Source organism: Mytilus trossulus, chromosome 14 (genome assembly GCF_036588685.1).
Source record: "Mytilus trossulus isolate FHL-02 chromosome 14, PNRI_Mtr1.1.1.hap1, whole genome shotgun sequence".
In the NCBI taxonomy this organism is placed as follows: domain Eukaryota; kingdom Metazoa; phylum Mollusca; class Bivalvia; order Mytilida; family Mytilidae; genus Mytilus; species Mytilus trossulus.
The window spans coordinates 30321175-30337892 of record NC_086386.1 but is presented as its reverse complement, the minus strand read 5'-3'; the positions used below and the strand labels follow the sequence as shown (position 1 = coordinate 30337892).

At 31.3% G+C, this 16718-nt stretch overlaps 1 protein-coding gene across 2 annotated transcripts in view; it reads right to left on the bottom strand.

Moving 5' to 3' along the window:
• LOC134697018 (glutamate receptor-like) overlaps nt 1–16718 on the bottom strand; it is a 35981-nt gene that overhangs the window by 13428 nt on the left and 5835 nt on the right. The window contains exons 1-6 of one of the 2 annotated variants that reach the window (XM_063559025.1): nt 6606–6653; nt 5215–5403; nt 4260–4502; nt 2649–2869; nt 1909–1962; nt 117–263 (exon numbers count right to left, since the gene is read on the bottom strand). In XM_063559025.1, the coding sequence (XP_063415095.1) occupies nt 117–263; nt 1909–1962; nt 2649–2869; nt 4260–4502; nt 5215–5353 (804 nt within the window). In that variant the 5' untranslated portion in view covers nt 5354–5403; nt 6606–6653. Of the gene's footprint in view, nt 1–116; nt 264–1908; nt 1963–2648; nt 2870–4259; nt 4503–5214; nt 5404–6605; nt 6654–16718 lie in introns of those variants that run through there. The other variant, XM_063559024.1, reaches the window with a different exon arrangement.

The following is a 16718-nucleotide window of genomic DNA, read 5'->3' as shown; positions in this document are numbered from 1 at the left end:
GAGTTGTCTCATAGGCACTCAAATCACATCTTCCTATATATATTTAGTATGTGATTGTCTATGTTTTTTTTTGCTCATCCCTTTTTGTATTTAATATGCAATGACTATAAACTTACCGTCAGTGGATTTAGATTTTGGTAAACTTTTCTATTCATGTCTGAATCTATTTCTTTAAAAGTTGCTGAGTGAGCGTTCAGCATCGAAAAGCCAGTGATGTTGACGCCACCATAAGCAAAAGCACTAAGGTCAAGTTCTTGTATGCCCTGGGAATATTTAAAATAAAATACAATATTATTATATACTTATAATAAAAGGTCAAAAAGAAACATGTTTGTTGTCTGCTTTATGCTCGGGTTGTTGTCGCTTTGACACATTCCTCATTTCCTTTCTCAATTTTATTAATTCCGTCACTTTCCTTTTGTGTTTGTCCAAGGTCTGAAGCCTGTAATGCAGTGGTTGGCGTTGCTTCATTTCTACCACACTTGTTTTTTATTGTATTGTATTAATAAAGCAGTTACATGTAGTTTAATCGTTCGGATTGTTGGCTATTTTTCATCATGGCGGGGCCTTTTATAGCTGACTATACTGTATGGGTTTTATTCATTGTATAAGGCAGTACAGTGACAAATAATTCTTTTTTTTTTGTTCTTCGACATTTGAACAGTGCTAGTATAAACATTGCAATTTATTTAAAAAAAAACAACTGTGTATTACTGTGTGACATGAATTGTCATTGATATTGTTATATTTATAATTTTACTGTTTGCAAATTTTTGAATTTTTTGAAATACTAAGGCTTTTCTACCTCAGGCTTAGATTACCTTAGCTGTATTTGGCAAAACGTTTAGGAATTTTGGTCCTCAATGCTCTTCAACTTTGTACTTTATTTGGCCTTTTTAACTTTTTTGGATTTGAGCGTTACTGATGAGTCTTTTGTAGACGAAACGCGTGTCTGGCGTATACTAAATTTAGTCCTGATATCTATGATGAGTTTATTTAGAACGTCAAATGATGTATTTTTTTACAAAATAAACATGTAAAGTGTACCAGTCCTAATTCAGTTTAATTGAAAGTACAAAAACGAATGTAAATGTTGATGCTTTATCATTAAGGAATTCGCTGGGGAGTTTTAATATAGGGGTAACATTTGACGTTTGCTGTTCACTGCTTAGTTTATAAATCAAAAGATTCAAAATTAGTCATTAGGCCTTGAAGACAATTGCTTAAACATTTTTGCAATAGAATGCACAAAAAAATAATTATTATAATATTCTTGATTATTTTTTATGATATTACTTTTTTTTTATTTTGAAAATAATATTGTTCTCTTTTAATTACACGTGTATTTGGATGCTTTCACTGTCAAATCAGTTAAATGAAATTAAAACCTTCACAATATTTTCCAATGTTACAGTAGTTTGATATATAATTAAAAAACGAATGCTGCAAAGTTGTCTTTTGTGATTAGTTTGAAAATGATGAGAAGGTTAAATACTAAAAACAAGATGAACCGTCATGGTGAACTTGTCATAATTATTACTGGTATAAAGCAACAGAGGCGTTATTAATTGTAAAGCTATACGTAAGATGATGACAATGTTTTAGTATTAAACAAATAATTCCAGCAGATTATGACTCGAGCATGTTATTCCTGTAGGAATATCAACCCTGCTTTATATTAATCCGACACACTGAGCCTGAGTTTTACGTGTCAGTACATACTGTAACAGTCCGCAGGAAAAAAGGACACCCTACTGGGACACGTAAACGTAATTTCGACGCATAACCGAACAGTCTGTAGGGAATCTTACATATGACCTATTATCAATAGATTAAGAATTGCGCATTTTTTAAAGAAATACATTCGTACGAAATGAAGTGTTAAAATAACTAAACAATTAAACTTACTAGTCCTCCCAGAATGTAGTGATATTCATCTCTGTTCATACCAACATTGATTATCTAGAAAAAGGTAAAATAGAAATGATAAAAATTATTACCTCTGACTGAAATATTATAACTGGTCTTAATTTATTTGAACAACTAATGTGTAGAGTGGTGTTGCTAATAGAATCCGTAAACTAACTAATAGATACGATCCATGTAAACTCGTTGATATTTTGAATAAACTTATTCTTGTAGAGTATCAATTAAGCAACGTGGTAAAGTTTTGATTTTGGTTTGGAACCCGGATTTGTTTTTTTCTCAATCGATTTATAAATTTGGAACAGTGGTATGACTACTGTTGCCGCTTTTATCGATACTAACATTTCTCTAGTTTACATTGCTATATACTGTATGTATAGTTATGAGTATTCATGTTACCATTTTCTATCGGTACCATTTATCTATATTTTGGAATTGTACTTAATAATTACGTTGCAAATTTAAACTGATAAATTGAAAAGCCCCTAAAGTAAAGCAAGACAAAGATAAGGAATTAGGTCTATTATATGCTTGAGAAAAATATTCATTCCTTTATTAAAAATAATTTCTAAAATTTTATAACAGCTATTGGTGTTATCTTCCACTAAAGAAGTTTCTTAGTGATACCCTCGGGGACTAATAGTCTCCCAGCTAATAAGGTCTCAACCCTGTGTTAATTATAAAATCAAAAGTGTCATCTTATAATAGGTTAGTTGAGTCACCTGTTCTAATGTAAGATTGAAAGCTTCTTTAGTAGACAGGTCTAGAATTATTCTCATATTACAGGCAAACTGCATATCGCTATCACAGTATCTATGTTTATCCACAGAACGTAAAACAGCATAGGAATCACTGATGTTGACAATTCGTTTAGGTCTGAGGGAAAATGATCTAGTTCCTAAACTTTTCTGTGCTCTGTAGATTTCTTGAATTCTATGTAGACCTACAAAAAATGGATTTAAATATTGCCGTTTATTAGCAAACGTAAAGTATAAAATTGAGAATGGAAATGGAGAATGTGTCAAAGAGACAACAACCCGACTAAAGAAAAAAACAACAGCAGAAGGTCACCAACAGGTCTCCAATGTAGCGAAAAATTCCGCACCCGGAGGCGTCCTTCAGCTGGCCCCTTATTGAAAAACGTAAAGTGTCTATTAAGGGTGCTTTTTAAATATAGGATTTCGCCATTTTTTTTCTCTATAAGATCAACTTTATCCTATACTTAAAAGAAAAAAATAAATGAAAATGTGGGGTCACCGTTCATTTAAACCCATGATTGAAGCTTTCATTTCTGTTAAGGTACTATTTTCTGTTGAACTGATAGGAGAAAAAAAAGTAAAATCGAAATAAAAAAGAACTAACACATGTAAATTACAGAAATCACATAAATTTTATACTAGTTTAGTTTAAATACAGTACATTTGAAAATAATAAAAAAAAAATAATGGTCATTGATGAGTTCAGAAAGATATTTAAATTTTTATGCCAAAAAAAAAGGCATTTTTTCACCGAAGGCAGACAATTTGGAAGTTTTTCAATGACATAAACATTTTAATAGTCATCTGAGGCCAAAGCGAATTGATTTTTTTGGTTGATTTTTGTATCATATCATAAAGTAACAATATTGTAATAAATAAAATTTGTATGAAAAAACAACTGTGTCAATATTTTTTTTGAACCCTCGAGCCACCTTTAGAAATGTATAATGTAGATTCAAAATTAAAAGGAACGTTTCCAAACTACAATGTTACATATATCACGGAAAATTTGGAAAATATCAAGTACTTATTCAATTATTTCAAGAGGAGTAAGCCTTTCCTCTTTCAGAGTGACAAAATCAAATACAAATATAACATAATTCGTTAAGTGAAATGAAAAAAAGCACTTAGTAAAATATTATTCGATTGTCCGGAATCACTATTTTTAGATTAACATTCATTAAGAATGCTCAAATAAAAAAGAAAATTAAAATTGAAAACTAAGGATGTAATATATAGATATATATAGGAATAAGAAAATGTTGGATGAGTGCCAATGAGACAAATCTCCATCCAAGTCATAATTTGTAAATACTACGTGAGTACGCTAGAAACTAAACGATCAAATCCTTCCCAACAGAAAAGGTCTAAGCATTAAACGAAATGTGTGGACATTTAAGTATTAGCGAGAGACTGTACAAAGACTTTTAACATTAAATGTTATTTATTTGTTTTATTTTATTTTCTTACTCTAGTTCTAGTGTCTATGTATTTTATGTTCAATACTAGAATCCTATCGGTATATATACGTACGCTAGGTGTCGCTTAGAATGTTCAAGAGTTTGTATTACTCACTTTCTTCCGAGTCGTAGACATAATACACAACTTTCCAACCAAAGTACTGAATATAATCGATAATAGCCCCAATAAAGGAAGGCGTCATATCAAAAACATAGTCCGATGTGTGATTGTATCCAGGTCCTCTTGGCAAGACTATTGGAATTTCCAGGTTACTCGACATCGACTCGTAAACTTCCATAGATTTCTGTGATGAATCCGCAATAAACAGTATAATGTTCTTTGGTAGTAAATGACATACTGAAAGATATAAGACTGAATATGAGATAAACTCAAATACCTAAATTATCTCCTTTCGAATTTTCATTCAATAAAATTAAGTAACAATTTTTTGGAATTTACATACAAAAAAGGTTGATTAAAAGAAACAGAAAAATAATGACCCATTAGAAATTTTTAATCAAAAGTCTCATTTAATTGTGTCCAATTGATAAAAATTATCATTTTTTCTTCTTTGCACAATAGAAAATTTCCTAAATTATACATGAAGTTTAGGTGCCAAATAATTTTTACACATACACGTAACATCACATAGTTATATAAGTAGTTTACCAATTCTATATAGTTTGGGTACTAATTTTTGTCAACTATTATATGTTATAGTTTACAATTGGAGCTTGTATACATTTACCGAATTAGACTATTTACCGGATTTGTTATCGCATAAGCAACACGACGGGTGCCACATGTGGAGCAGGATCTGCTTACCCTTCCGGAGCACCTGAGATCACCCCTAGTTCTTGGTGGGGTTCGTGTTGTTTATTCTTTAGTTTTCTATGTTGTTTCATGTGTATTATTGTTTGTCTGTTTGTCTTTTTCATTTTTAGCCATGGCGTTGTCAGTTTATTTTCGATTTATGAGTTTGACTGTCCCTCTGGTATCTTTCGTCCCTCTTTTACATACAGATTGAATGAACTAATATTTTTGATAAAAATAAGAAGTCTATCATTACTTTGCCTTGTTAGCTGGTAACTGTTGTCTATGTCAGTGACATTATGTCCTTTACTCTTTAAGATCACACTATTGATATCTTGTCTCAGACTTTGGTCATTGTTGAAGGTTTGAATTGCATACTTGAAGGCATCGTCCATTCCTTGTCGGTCAATATAGTGCAGACTGGAATCCTGTATTAGTCCTATGTCTAATGTGAAAAAAGCATGAATTACTATAGTGTATGAATTGTCTAAAATGTATTTTATTTCAATGTATATGATCTTAGAAGCATATTTATGTACCTTTCCTGCAAGTGCCCCCGCTTTAAATGGATAAATCCGTAATAAATATATATACTATATATGAAATAAAGATAAGTTAGCCTTTATACACATAATAGTCAGGCAATCTTTGGTAAAATTGTCATTTTTATTGATGCAATCTGCTGGTATAGATATCATGTTTTGTTGAAAGCTTTCAGACTCTATTTGATGGATCATTAACTTCAAACTGCATCACGACTAAATAAAATACAGATACACCAAGTTATAAGGCCATTTAGGGAATTAGAAGCCATTTTGTGTGAGATAGCCTAAAACATCAATTTACAAACACGTTATTAAAATATATTTGTATTCCACACCAAGTATCAACAAGTACAATGGTAAGAAAGTAAAAAACATCCGAGAGTGCTTGCACACGTATCGAAAGAAGAAAAACTATATATTGTATGATTTAAAAGATAAATAATGATTTCAAGATATATTCAAACACATATCAGCTATATCAAGTTAACATGCTTGCAACGTTAACGCCTTTTTAACAAAGGCGGAACTTTTGTTTATGCTTTGAAATCTTCAAGACTTCTTATAACCATTCGTATCTAGACAAGAGTTTCGAATAAAATGATATATTAACAACATAATGAAAGAAACATGGATTGTGTAGATCCGCTACCATGTTTTACAGAATTTTTCTGCATTATTAAAGTTGTGTCAAATAACAAGCAATACTGTTGAATTTTACGAATTTAGAGAGAATTTGTTTATAAAGAGATCCGTGTTCCCAATCGTTTATTTGCTACCTTAATGTATGATACATGTTTTTAAAAATAAAAACAAAAGATTAAAAAAAAATCGAAAATTGGTTTAACTGTCGTTTTGTGTATAATGGTACTATGCTGCATGCGGGATTGATTGTTTTACGGAATGTTGAGCGAACAGGAAGGTTTACTGCAGCATTCTGTAAAGATGGAGACATTATAGGAAATTAAAAAGCAAGTCTTTTGAATGAAAACGGTGAAACAGAAAGAAACATGTTAAACTTATTAGAGTAAATGGAATCTTTGCATTAACACTTACAGATCTGAAGTCGTGACGACCTATTTAAATGTAACTAAATTTTACAAACCAACGGTTTTTCCATTCGGTGAATTTACGTGCAGTCCATATAGCGTGATTGTACATCATAACACAGAATTAAGGAATTCGATTTTTAAAATGTTTTTGGATAATAAAAATGTTTGATTTTGGAGGAATTGTGAAACATTGCGTAACATGCCACTCAATTTGGTCGAAACTGGTAACGCTAGTGCCGATAGATAATAATAAATTCCAAAGAACATTTTATTTTCATTAGCTGACTGTTTACAAATGGCAAGAATCAATCAATAGGGGATATAGTTCGAGTGCAAAATAACATTTTACGTAATATATTTCTATCTTTTTAAAAATCTGTTTCAGATTTCAATAAAAAGACAAAATTCAATTAGAACATTTTCAAAGTAAATTCAAATGATCAATAGCCTAACAAAATCTGATAAATTTGAATTAAATAAATCCATTAGGTATTTGATTTCGAAAATGAAGTATAGAAACAATATAAACGGATAGATTCCATTAAGATTATGCTACACCGAAAATAAAATATGGAGAAATTTATTTCCAATATCGAATAAGTTTGAAAAATGAATCTTTTAAAGTAATAAAAATGTTGTAACAAACATTATAGTATTACAACATTTATGAGAAAATTTGTACATAAAAATTCTAATACATATGAACTGAACATATGCAAAAGAGGGTAATTAAGCCAAATTCCATTGAATTTTTGTATAATGCAGATGGTGCATTTTAATTTTCAAATATGAGCAGAATTTATATTTATCATTAAAAATGTTCATCATGTTTACGTTTTACCGATGCTTTAAGTTAACTAAATGTGACAATTTAAAAACATTTTGGCAAAAAAAATAGATTTTATAAAAGCTATTATCTGGCCCACAAGCATATATTTTTATCGTATTACCATATCCTGTAGCAAAATAGAGGGCTCATACCGTTTGGTTATGGACATTCTTTAATGCTTAATTTTTATAAAACATGTTCTCTTTGCAATAGTGTGTCAAAACAAGTATACAACAACTGCAATATTTATCACTGACTAATAGTTACAGTTTTGCTCGTATACAATATTGCTAGATAATGTTCAAATATATCAATATAAAGACACTTTAGCTGAAACATTTCAACTCCATCAATCTTCCGATTTTATTCAAAAAGGACAAAATTGTCAAAGAACAGAGAACGGAAACGGGGAATGTATCAATGCGATAATAACTCGACAGTCAAGGGCCACCAATAGGTCTCCCGCTCATAAAAAAAAAACACATCACTCGAAGACATATTATGGTGACTCTTGATTTGGTAACCTCTTTAGACAAATTTGCTTCCTTTGTTTATTTCATTCTTAAACGCTTTTAACGCAAGTACTATTAAATTTTGAAAAAATAATCATATAATGTATTCATATTGATTATACTATATGTCTCTATAACAAAACTTTCCGTTTCATTAAATATATTAAATCTGGATGTCTTACATTGTACAAATGATGCCTAAATAAAGTAGAAGTTTAGAGAATTCAATAAAAAATCTAAAAAAAAAATGTTAATAACTGCAGAATATCATTAATCCCTATTTTCAATAGTAGTTTCTGCTAATAGTGAATAATGATTTTAGGATTATAATGTTATATGTTACATTTGTACAAACAAAGAGTAATTGGAATTAAGAAGAGACAACAACAATACTATACAAATAATTAGTCAGAGATTAAGGGTTGAATCACAGGTTTCCAATTTAGAGATTTAATGTACGAAAGGAAGAGAAAAAAATAACGATTAGAAATGTTTAATACTTAAAAATAGAAACATTCAGAGTAATTTAGTGGTTCTCGTTGGTTTATGTGTTACATATTTGTTTTTCGTTCATTTTTTAAAATAAATATGGCCGTAAGTTTTCTCGTTTGAATTGTTTTATATTGTCATTTTGGAGCCTTTTATAGCCGACTATGCGGTTTGGGCTTTGCTCATTGTTGAAGGCCTATTGGTGACATATAGTTGTTAATGTCTGTGTTATTTTAGTGTCGGGTGGTGAATGGTCTCATTGGCACTCATACCACATCTTCTTTTTTATATTCATACTACTATGTACATGTATGTCAACTAATCAACTGTCTCTAACTGACTTGGACGTAAACAAATATTTCTCACATGCAACGATTTATTAAAGAAATCATATTCAAACAAAATAAAATTGTGATAGTTCAAAATATTTGTAAGCGCTAAACCCTTCCGTAACCTGGGACTTTGAGGGTAACAGTCAAATATAAGAACACACTGATAGCAAAAATACGAGCTAGAAATGGCTTGTCTCATCAAATCTTTAAGAAAAATATAAATAACTAACATCTAGACAACAGACACACATTACTGATCTAAGATTACTCTAAGTAACTGAACAAATTTTAGAGACAAGTACAAATGTACAACTGATAAATAAATCATGTGTCTCCCAAACTAAAAGTATCCTAATAATACAAACTTACTTAATAAGAAACCTTATCATCACTACCAGTATGTTAAATTTAAAATATTTATTATTGTTTTCATGGACTGTCACAACGGTTTCATACAAATAATTGAAATTTCATATAAAATTGAACTACCAACATATCTGAGGCACATTCAATGTCAAACTATTTAGAAATTGTCAAAAAAGAGAGCAGACAACAGCCAAAGGCTACCGATGGGTCTTCAACGCAACCGGGTGCCTCAGCTAGCCTCTAAATAAAAATGTGTACAGTCTAGGTTAGTGCAAATGGACGTCATACTAAACTCCAAAACATCAAAATGAACTACATGTAGTCTAAAAATTTAAAAAACATACAAGACGAAGAACGACCAGAGGCTCCTGATCACTTGGGATAGGCACAAAAATGCGGCGGGGTTAACCATGTTTAAGTTTAACATAAACTATTTGTCGGTCTAGCCTCACAAACTATTTGTCGGTCTAGCTAACATCATTCGTACGTCAACAGACTCAATGCATGCTGCTTCATATACTAGTTAGATTAAGAAATAAATAAATCTATAATATCTAGACAATTTTGACAAATACTTGATCTGTGATCGATCACATTAACCACAATGTTTAGATAACTGATGTTATTTAATGTATTAAGTTGTCTTGGTGTTCTTACTGACCGTCTTCATTATAACCACTTTAATCGGACTGGTCGACGTCGTCATTAAAAGTTTCACCCAAATAATAATAATAATATAGGGTTATTGCATGAATATTGGGGAATATTGTCCCGAGTAGAATATTATATTGCACGAGCTTGCGAGTGCAATATATGTTCTACGAGGGACAATATTCCCCAATATTCATGCAATAACCCTTTTATTGTATAGCACTATAATATTTGAAAGTAAAAATTGGTTTAAACTAAGATTTTGTCGTTGATGACATCATTAATTTTTGAAGATTTTTTGCACTAGTGCAATATTATAGGGTTATTGCATGAATATTGGGGAATATTGTCACGAGTAGAATTTTATATTGCACGAGCTTGCGAGTGCAATATATGTTCTACGAGGGACAATATTCCCCAATATTCATGCAATAACCCTTTTATTGTATAGCAATACAATATTTGAAAGTAAAAATTGGTTTAAACTAAGATTTAAACGTTGATGACGTCATGAATTTTGAGATTTATTGCACTAGTGCAATATTATAATTTATTGCACGCTAACTTTTAGTTACGTTCTGTGGGAAATATTATATTGCTATGCAATAATAAAAAATATAATAATAATAATTTTAACTATAACAATAATTAAACACACACAAAATAATCTAATATTGAAAGTTTAAAGTGTTGATACCGATTTTCTTGTTGAGGGATTGTACTTATTAACGAATTATAGATTAAAGTCTACCAGCTGTGTCAAATAAAATATGTTTTGGGTTACACTATGGTAGTATGCATGGATTCTGTTGTATCCGGTATTCTAAGTGCAATGAATTTTTATTTACACAAAGATGTAAGGATTATAGAGTCACAGAAAAATCTTACTGGTGTTTATCAAAATATAAGTTATGTCTCAAGAGAAATGTACTATAACGATTATTAAGTTTAATGTACTGTATACAAAAAAGTAAAATCACAAAAATACTGAAAAATACTGAACTTAGAGGAAAACTAAATCGGAAATTCCCTAATCATAGCAAATTTTTAGGGTTTTGATCAAGGATAACACCAAAATAATTCCCTTCTCTACCCCTCCTCCTTTCAAAGCGTACCGAATGTTTGTCTCCTTATACATAAATACACCAATAAGATATATGTATTAAAAATGACGAAAGGGACAAATAATTCATATTATTTTTCATTTTTTTAACAGTTTTCAGCTTAAACATCACACTTAAATAATGTGTATTTTAGCATTAAATAATCGCAAATCTAGAAACATACATACATCAATTTTAATGTTTTATCAATTTAGAATATTGAAATTCTATCATCCATTTGTAAAATATTGCAATGTATTTAATAAGTTTCGAGCAGAATCAATGTTAATTACTGGTCAAATTGCCATTAAGACTTGCACAATTATTATATAAAGCGCAAATCGTTGATGTGAAGAATCTATTTCCAAGTACAAGATAATCGATAAAGAGAACTTGGAAAAGTATAGTGAAACATATAGCATAAGACGTAAATTTCCTCAGACAGAATAGTCAATAGAAGATTCAGGGAAATGTATCATTTATTTAATAACAGGGGAGTTACGTTGATACCAGACACCATAATAAAATGATACCTCACGTCAGTTAATCATAGCTTCATGAAAGGATGAAAACAAACATTGAAGTCAATAATTTGAAAAGCAGTATCATATGTAAAACCCAAGTCATAATTATTTCTGATCAAATGTTTTCATGTATAACAATGCAGCTTAGTTGAACATTTTATTTCCAGCAAACAGTTAAAGATCAATTACATTTTAGGGTCCTTTCCCCTCATAACCAATCAATGGCGATATCGTTAAATCACTTGACTAATGATGTCAAGATTTACATTCATTCTTGTTAACGTTAGGTTTCAAGTTCTGATTTTGAATAAAATAATTGGCTACTGGACGTTAGGTCAACTTGAATTAATCATTATTTATGTGGAATGTAAAAGACAAGCCATGTAGAAGAAAAACGAATAGATTAAATAGACTACGAAAAAGGAAGAAGGTTTGGTACTATTAAAACGTTTAATCCCGCTGCAAATGTTTGCACCTGTCCTCAGTCAGCAATCTGATGTTGGAGAGTTGTCTCATTTGCACTCACACCTCATCGTCTTATATTTATGACAAATCAAGTATAGATACAGGAAGATGTGGTGTGAGTGCCAATGAGACAACTCTCCATCCAAATATTAATTTAAAATAGTAAACCATTATAAGTAAATGCACGGCCTTCAACCCGGAGCCTTGGCTCACACCGAACAACAAGCTTTAAAGGACCCCCAAAGTTACTAGTGTAAAACCATTCAAACGGTCTAATCTATATAAAAAAACGAGAAACGAGAAACACGTATAAATTACATAAACAAACGACAACTTCTGTACATCAGATTTCTGACTATAGATACAGGAAGATATTGGGCACACGCCAATGACACATTAAAGGTTTTACGCTTACGTTCTATTGCATTCCCTTACTGTGTACCTAGATCTATCCTGGTTCCCGGTACTACGTTCAAGGTATTAGCTATTAGCCATACTCTCTCACGATATATATTGGTATATGTGTAACATACTGAATATTGCGATCGGGAACCAGTCTAACCAAGATCTCTCTTGATCTCAATATACGATTGATAAAAATATACGTTTTTGTAACGTAGATGAAAAAGTTGAGGAAAAAGTACGTCGATGTAGACATATGATATTTGATCTGTAAGTTGAACCATGCAGTTTGCTGATATTAAATAAATGTTTGTATCGGAATGTCCATTTAAAGAACTGAAAGCTCAATCAAACATTAATTTTAAATACTTAAAATCATATTTATCTAACTGCTTGTTCAATTACATAATTGACAAGAAAAAAATAGCCTTCAAATGGGTAACTGTAGAAGAGACTAGATATTAATGATTTCCTAATAGGAAAACAATGTAATGTCAAAGTTTATTATCAAACTAATCTATTCTGAAAGAAAAGCAACTATAAAATGAAACATAATTTATCTGTAGAATGGTTAGTGAGACAGGAAAATCGATAATGTTTATTTAACTTTGTATCAAAGGGCATGTGAAATCATATACTGCTCTAAAGCACTACAGACAAAAGATTGACAAGTTTATAAAGTAACTGGAGTAATCATCGTTTTCCTTTAAAGTACCTCTCTTAGGAACATAAATCGACAAGTTGTTCTTTTTCAGGATATGTAACTTTCGCATAAATGTATAATCATACATAGAAAGATTAAAAACATGTGAATGAAATGATTAAAAAATTTAGTACGCTAGACGCGCGTTTCGTCTTCATAAGACTCATCAGTGACGCTCAAATCGAAATATTAATAAAGCCAAACAAGTAGAAAGTTGAAAAGCATTGAGGATCCAAAATTCCAAAAAGTTGTGCCAAATACGACTTAGGTAATCTATGCCTGTACAAAGCGAAAGATCAATTAACACACGAGCATGCAGCCAAACAACGCCTTTCAATCCATACAAAAGCAGGTTAAACAAGACATTTCGTTCTATTATAAACTTGTCCAATATTGAATTTCTGTTTCATATGTCTTGACATCTAGAGGAGCAGTTTACCTCGGGTTTTTTTATGACATGGACAGCTTTAATATTCCATATAAGATAAAGGAAAACACCAGTTTACATATAAGTCCACCAATGGATTTTTAATGCCCGGAGGTGGGCAAGATGATGTCAAGATTTACATTCCTTCTTATTAACGTTAGGTTTCACGTTCTGATTTTGAATTAAATAATAAATGGCTACATGCCTTGCGGTCATAAAACTTTTTAGCACGTTTTTTTTGTACTCAAACTCAAGAATCAACCAATCAAAATACTGGATTTGGTGTTTCGAGCATGATTTTTGTGCTCCGAGCACTGGGCAATATTTTTGGACTTCAACCCCTGGACGTTAGGTCAACTTCAATTAATCATTATTTATGTGGGGAGAAAAAACCATGTTGGAAAAAAGCGAATAGATCACATAGACTATGACACACGAACTAACCTTGTTCTAGTAAAGGTTGTTTATTTTAGCTGCACATCAGCTCTGTTGGTATGTGGGTGAATAGAAAATGTGGATAATGATACAGAAACCACCATATATTTTACAAATGGTATCAATAGATCAATAAATATAAGGCAGTTTACAATAGATAAGAACACATGCCATATATCAAGTATAGATACAGGAAGATATTGGGCGCACGCCAATTAAGAATTTAATGCTTCTTTTTGTAACTTTATTGGGGTGTTAAAGCGTTGACCGAAATACATTTTGTATGAAGCGCTTTCGCGCTTCATTCACGGTCAACGCTTTTAAAACCCCATGAAGTTACAAAAAGAATCATTCAATACTTATAATTACATTTTTTTTTAGCTATGATCATCACGAATTTTATAAACAAAATATTTAATTAATCTGTGCACTTTATTGTGGGACCACGTGTTATCATAAATGAAAGGTTTTATTGAGAAATGCAATTGCTGAAGGAAGAACGCATAATGTGCAGTTAGCCAATCAGAATAAAATTTTTATATGAAACACACATCTTATGTAATTATTGAGACATAAAAGATTTTACGCTGACGTTCTATTGCATTCCCTTACTGCTTACCTAGATCTCACTTGATCTCAATGCATTCCCTTACTGCTTACATAGATCTCACTTGATCTCAATACATCCCCTTACTGCTTACATAGACCTCACTTGATCTCAATACATTCCCTTACTGCTTACCTAGATCTCAATTGATCTCAATGCATTCCCTTACTGCTTACATAGATCTCACTTGATCTCAATGCATTCCCTTACTGCTTACATAGATCTCACTTGATCTCAATGCATTCCCTTACTGCTTACCTAGATCTCACTTGATCTCAATGCATTCCGTTACTGCTTACATAGATCTCACTTGATCTCAATACATCCCCTTACTGCTTACATAGATCTAACTTGATCTCAATACATTCCCTTACTGCTTACCTAGATCTCAATTGATCTCAATGCATTCCCTTACTGCTTACATAGATCTCACTTGATCTCAATACATTCCCTTACTGCTTACCTAGATCTCAATTGATCTCAATACATCCCCTTACTGCTTACATAGATCTCACTTGATCTCAATACATCCCCTTACTGCTTACATAGATCTCACTTGATCTCAATACATTCCCTTACTGCTTACCTAGATCTCAATTGATCTCAATACATCCCCTTACTGCTTACATAGATCTCACTTGATCTCAATACATCCCCTTACTGCTGACATAGATCTCACTTGATCTCAATACATTCCCTTACTGCTTACCTAGATCTCAATTGATCTCAATATACGATTGAAAAAAAAAGTTTTTTGTAACGTAGATGAAAAGTACGTAGATGTAGACATATGAAATTTGATCTGTAAGTTTAGTCATTCAGTTTGCTGATATTATACAAATGTTTGTATCGGAATGTCCATTTGAAGAACTGAAATCTCAATCAAACATTAATTTTAAATACTTAAAATCATATTTATCTAGCTGCTTGTTCAATTACATAATTGACAAGAAAAAAATAGCCTCCAAATGGGTAACTGTAGTAGATACTAGATATTAATGATTTCCTAATAGGAAAACAATGTAATGTCAAAGTTTATTATCAAACTAATCTATTCTGAAAGAAAAGCAACTATAAAATGAAACATAATTTATCTGTAGAATGGTTAGTGAGACAGGAAAATCGATAATGTTTATTTAACTTTGTATCAAAGGGCATGTGAAATCATATACTGCTCTAAAGCACTACAGACAAACGATTGACAAGTTTATCAAGTCGGGGGTAATCATCGTTTTCCTTTAAAGTTCCTCTCTTAGGAACATCGACAAGTTGTTCCTTTTTTAGGTAATGTAACTTTCGTATAAATGTATAATCACACATAGAAAGATTTTTAAAACATGTGAATGAAAATGATTAAAAAAAAACCCAAAAAAAACCCAATGATCGAATAAAACTGTACAAAGTGAAATTCAATTAACACACGAACATGCAGCCAAACAACAACTTTCAATCCATACAAAAACAGGCTAAACAAGACATTTTGTTATATTATATTTTCGGCATGAAAATACGGATTTTTTTTGTGTTATTAAAATTTGCTGCTACAAAATTTTAGAAATTATTATAAACTAAGGAATGTATCTCCCTCATGCAAAGCTCTGATTCTTTTCACGGATTTGGCTTTACTTTTTAGATCTTTTGGATTATAGCTCTTCATCTGTTATATAAACTTTGGATTTCAAATATTTTGGCCACGAGCATCACTGAAGAGACATGCATTGTCGAAATGCGCATCTGGTGCAGGGAAATTGGTACCGTTAATGTTATTATAAACTTGTCCAATATTGTATTTCTGTTTCATATGTCTTGACATCTAGAGGAAAAGTTTACCTCGGTCATTTTTATTACATGGAGGGCTATAAGATAAAGGAAAACACCAGTTTACATAGAACATCATTATGGAAATACATGTACACTCAAATGAAATTAAGAATAGAAATATGGAATATGTCTTGAAGACACAAACCCGACCAAAGAGTGTAGATAACAGCCAAAGTCCTCCGATAGGTTTTCAATGCAGTGAGAAAATCCCACACCCGGAGGTGGGCCTCAGATTGCCCCTAAATAAAAGGTTTACTGGTTTAGTTAAATTAAACGTCATTCTAAACTCCAAAACATTAATGAACTTAAATTTTAAAAAACCCATACAAGGCCTACAAAGGCCAAAGGCTCATGACTTGGGACAGATACAAAAGTGCCGTGGGGTTGAACATATTTCGTGACATCTCAACCCTCCTCCTATACCTCTAGCAAATGTAGAATGAATAAAAACACACATTATACAACAGTAAAACTCAGTTCAAAGGAAGTCTAAGTTCGTT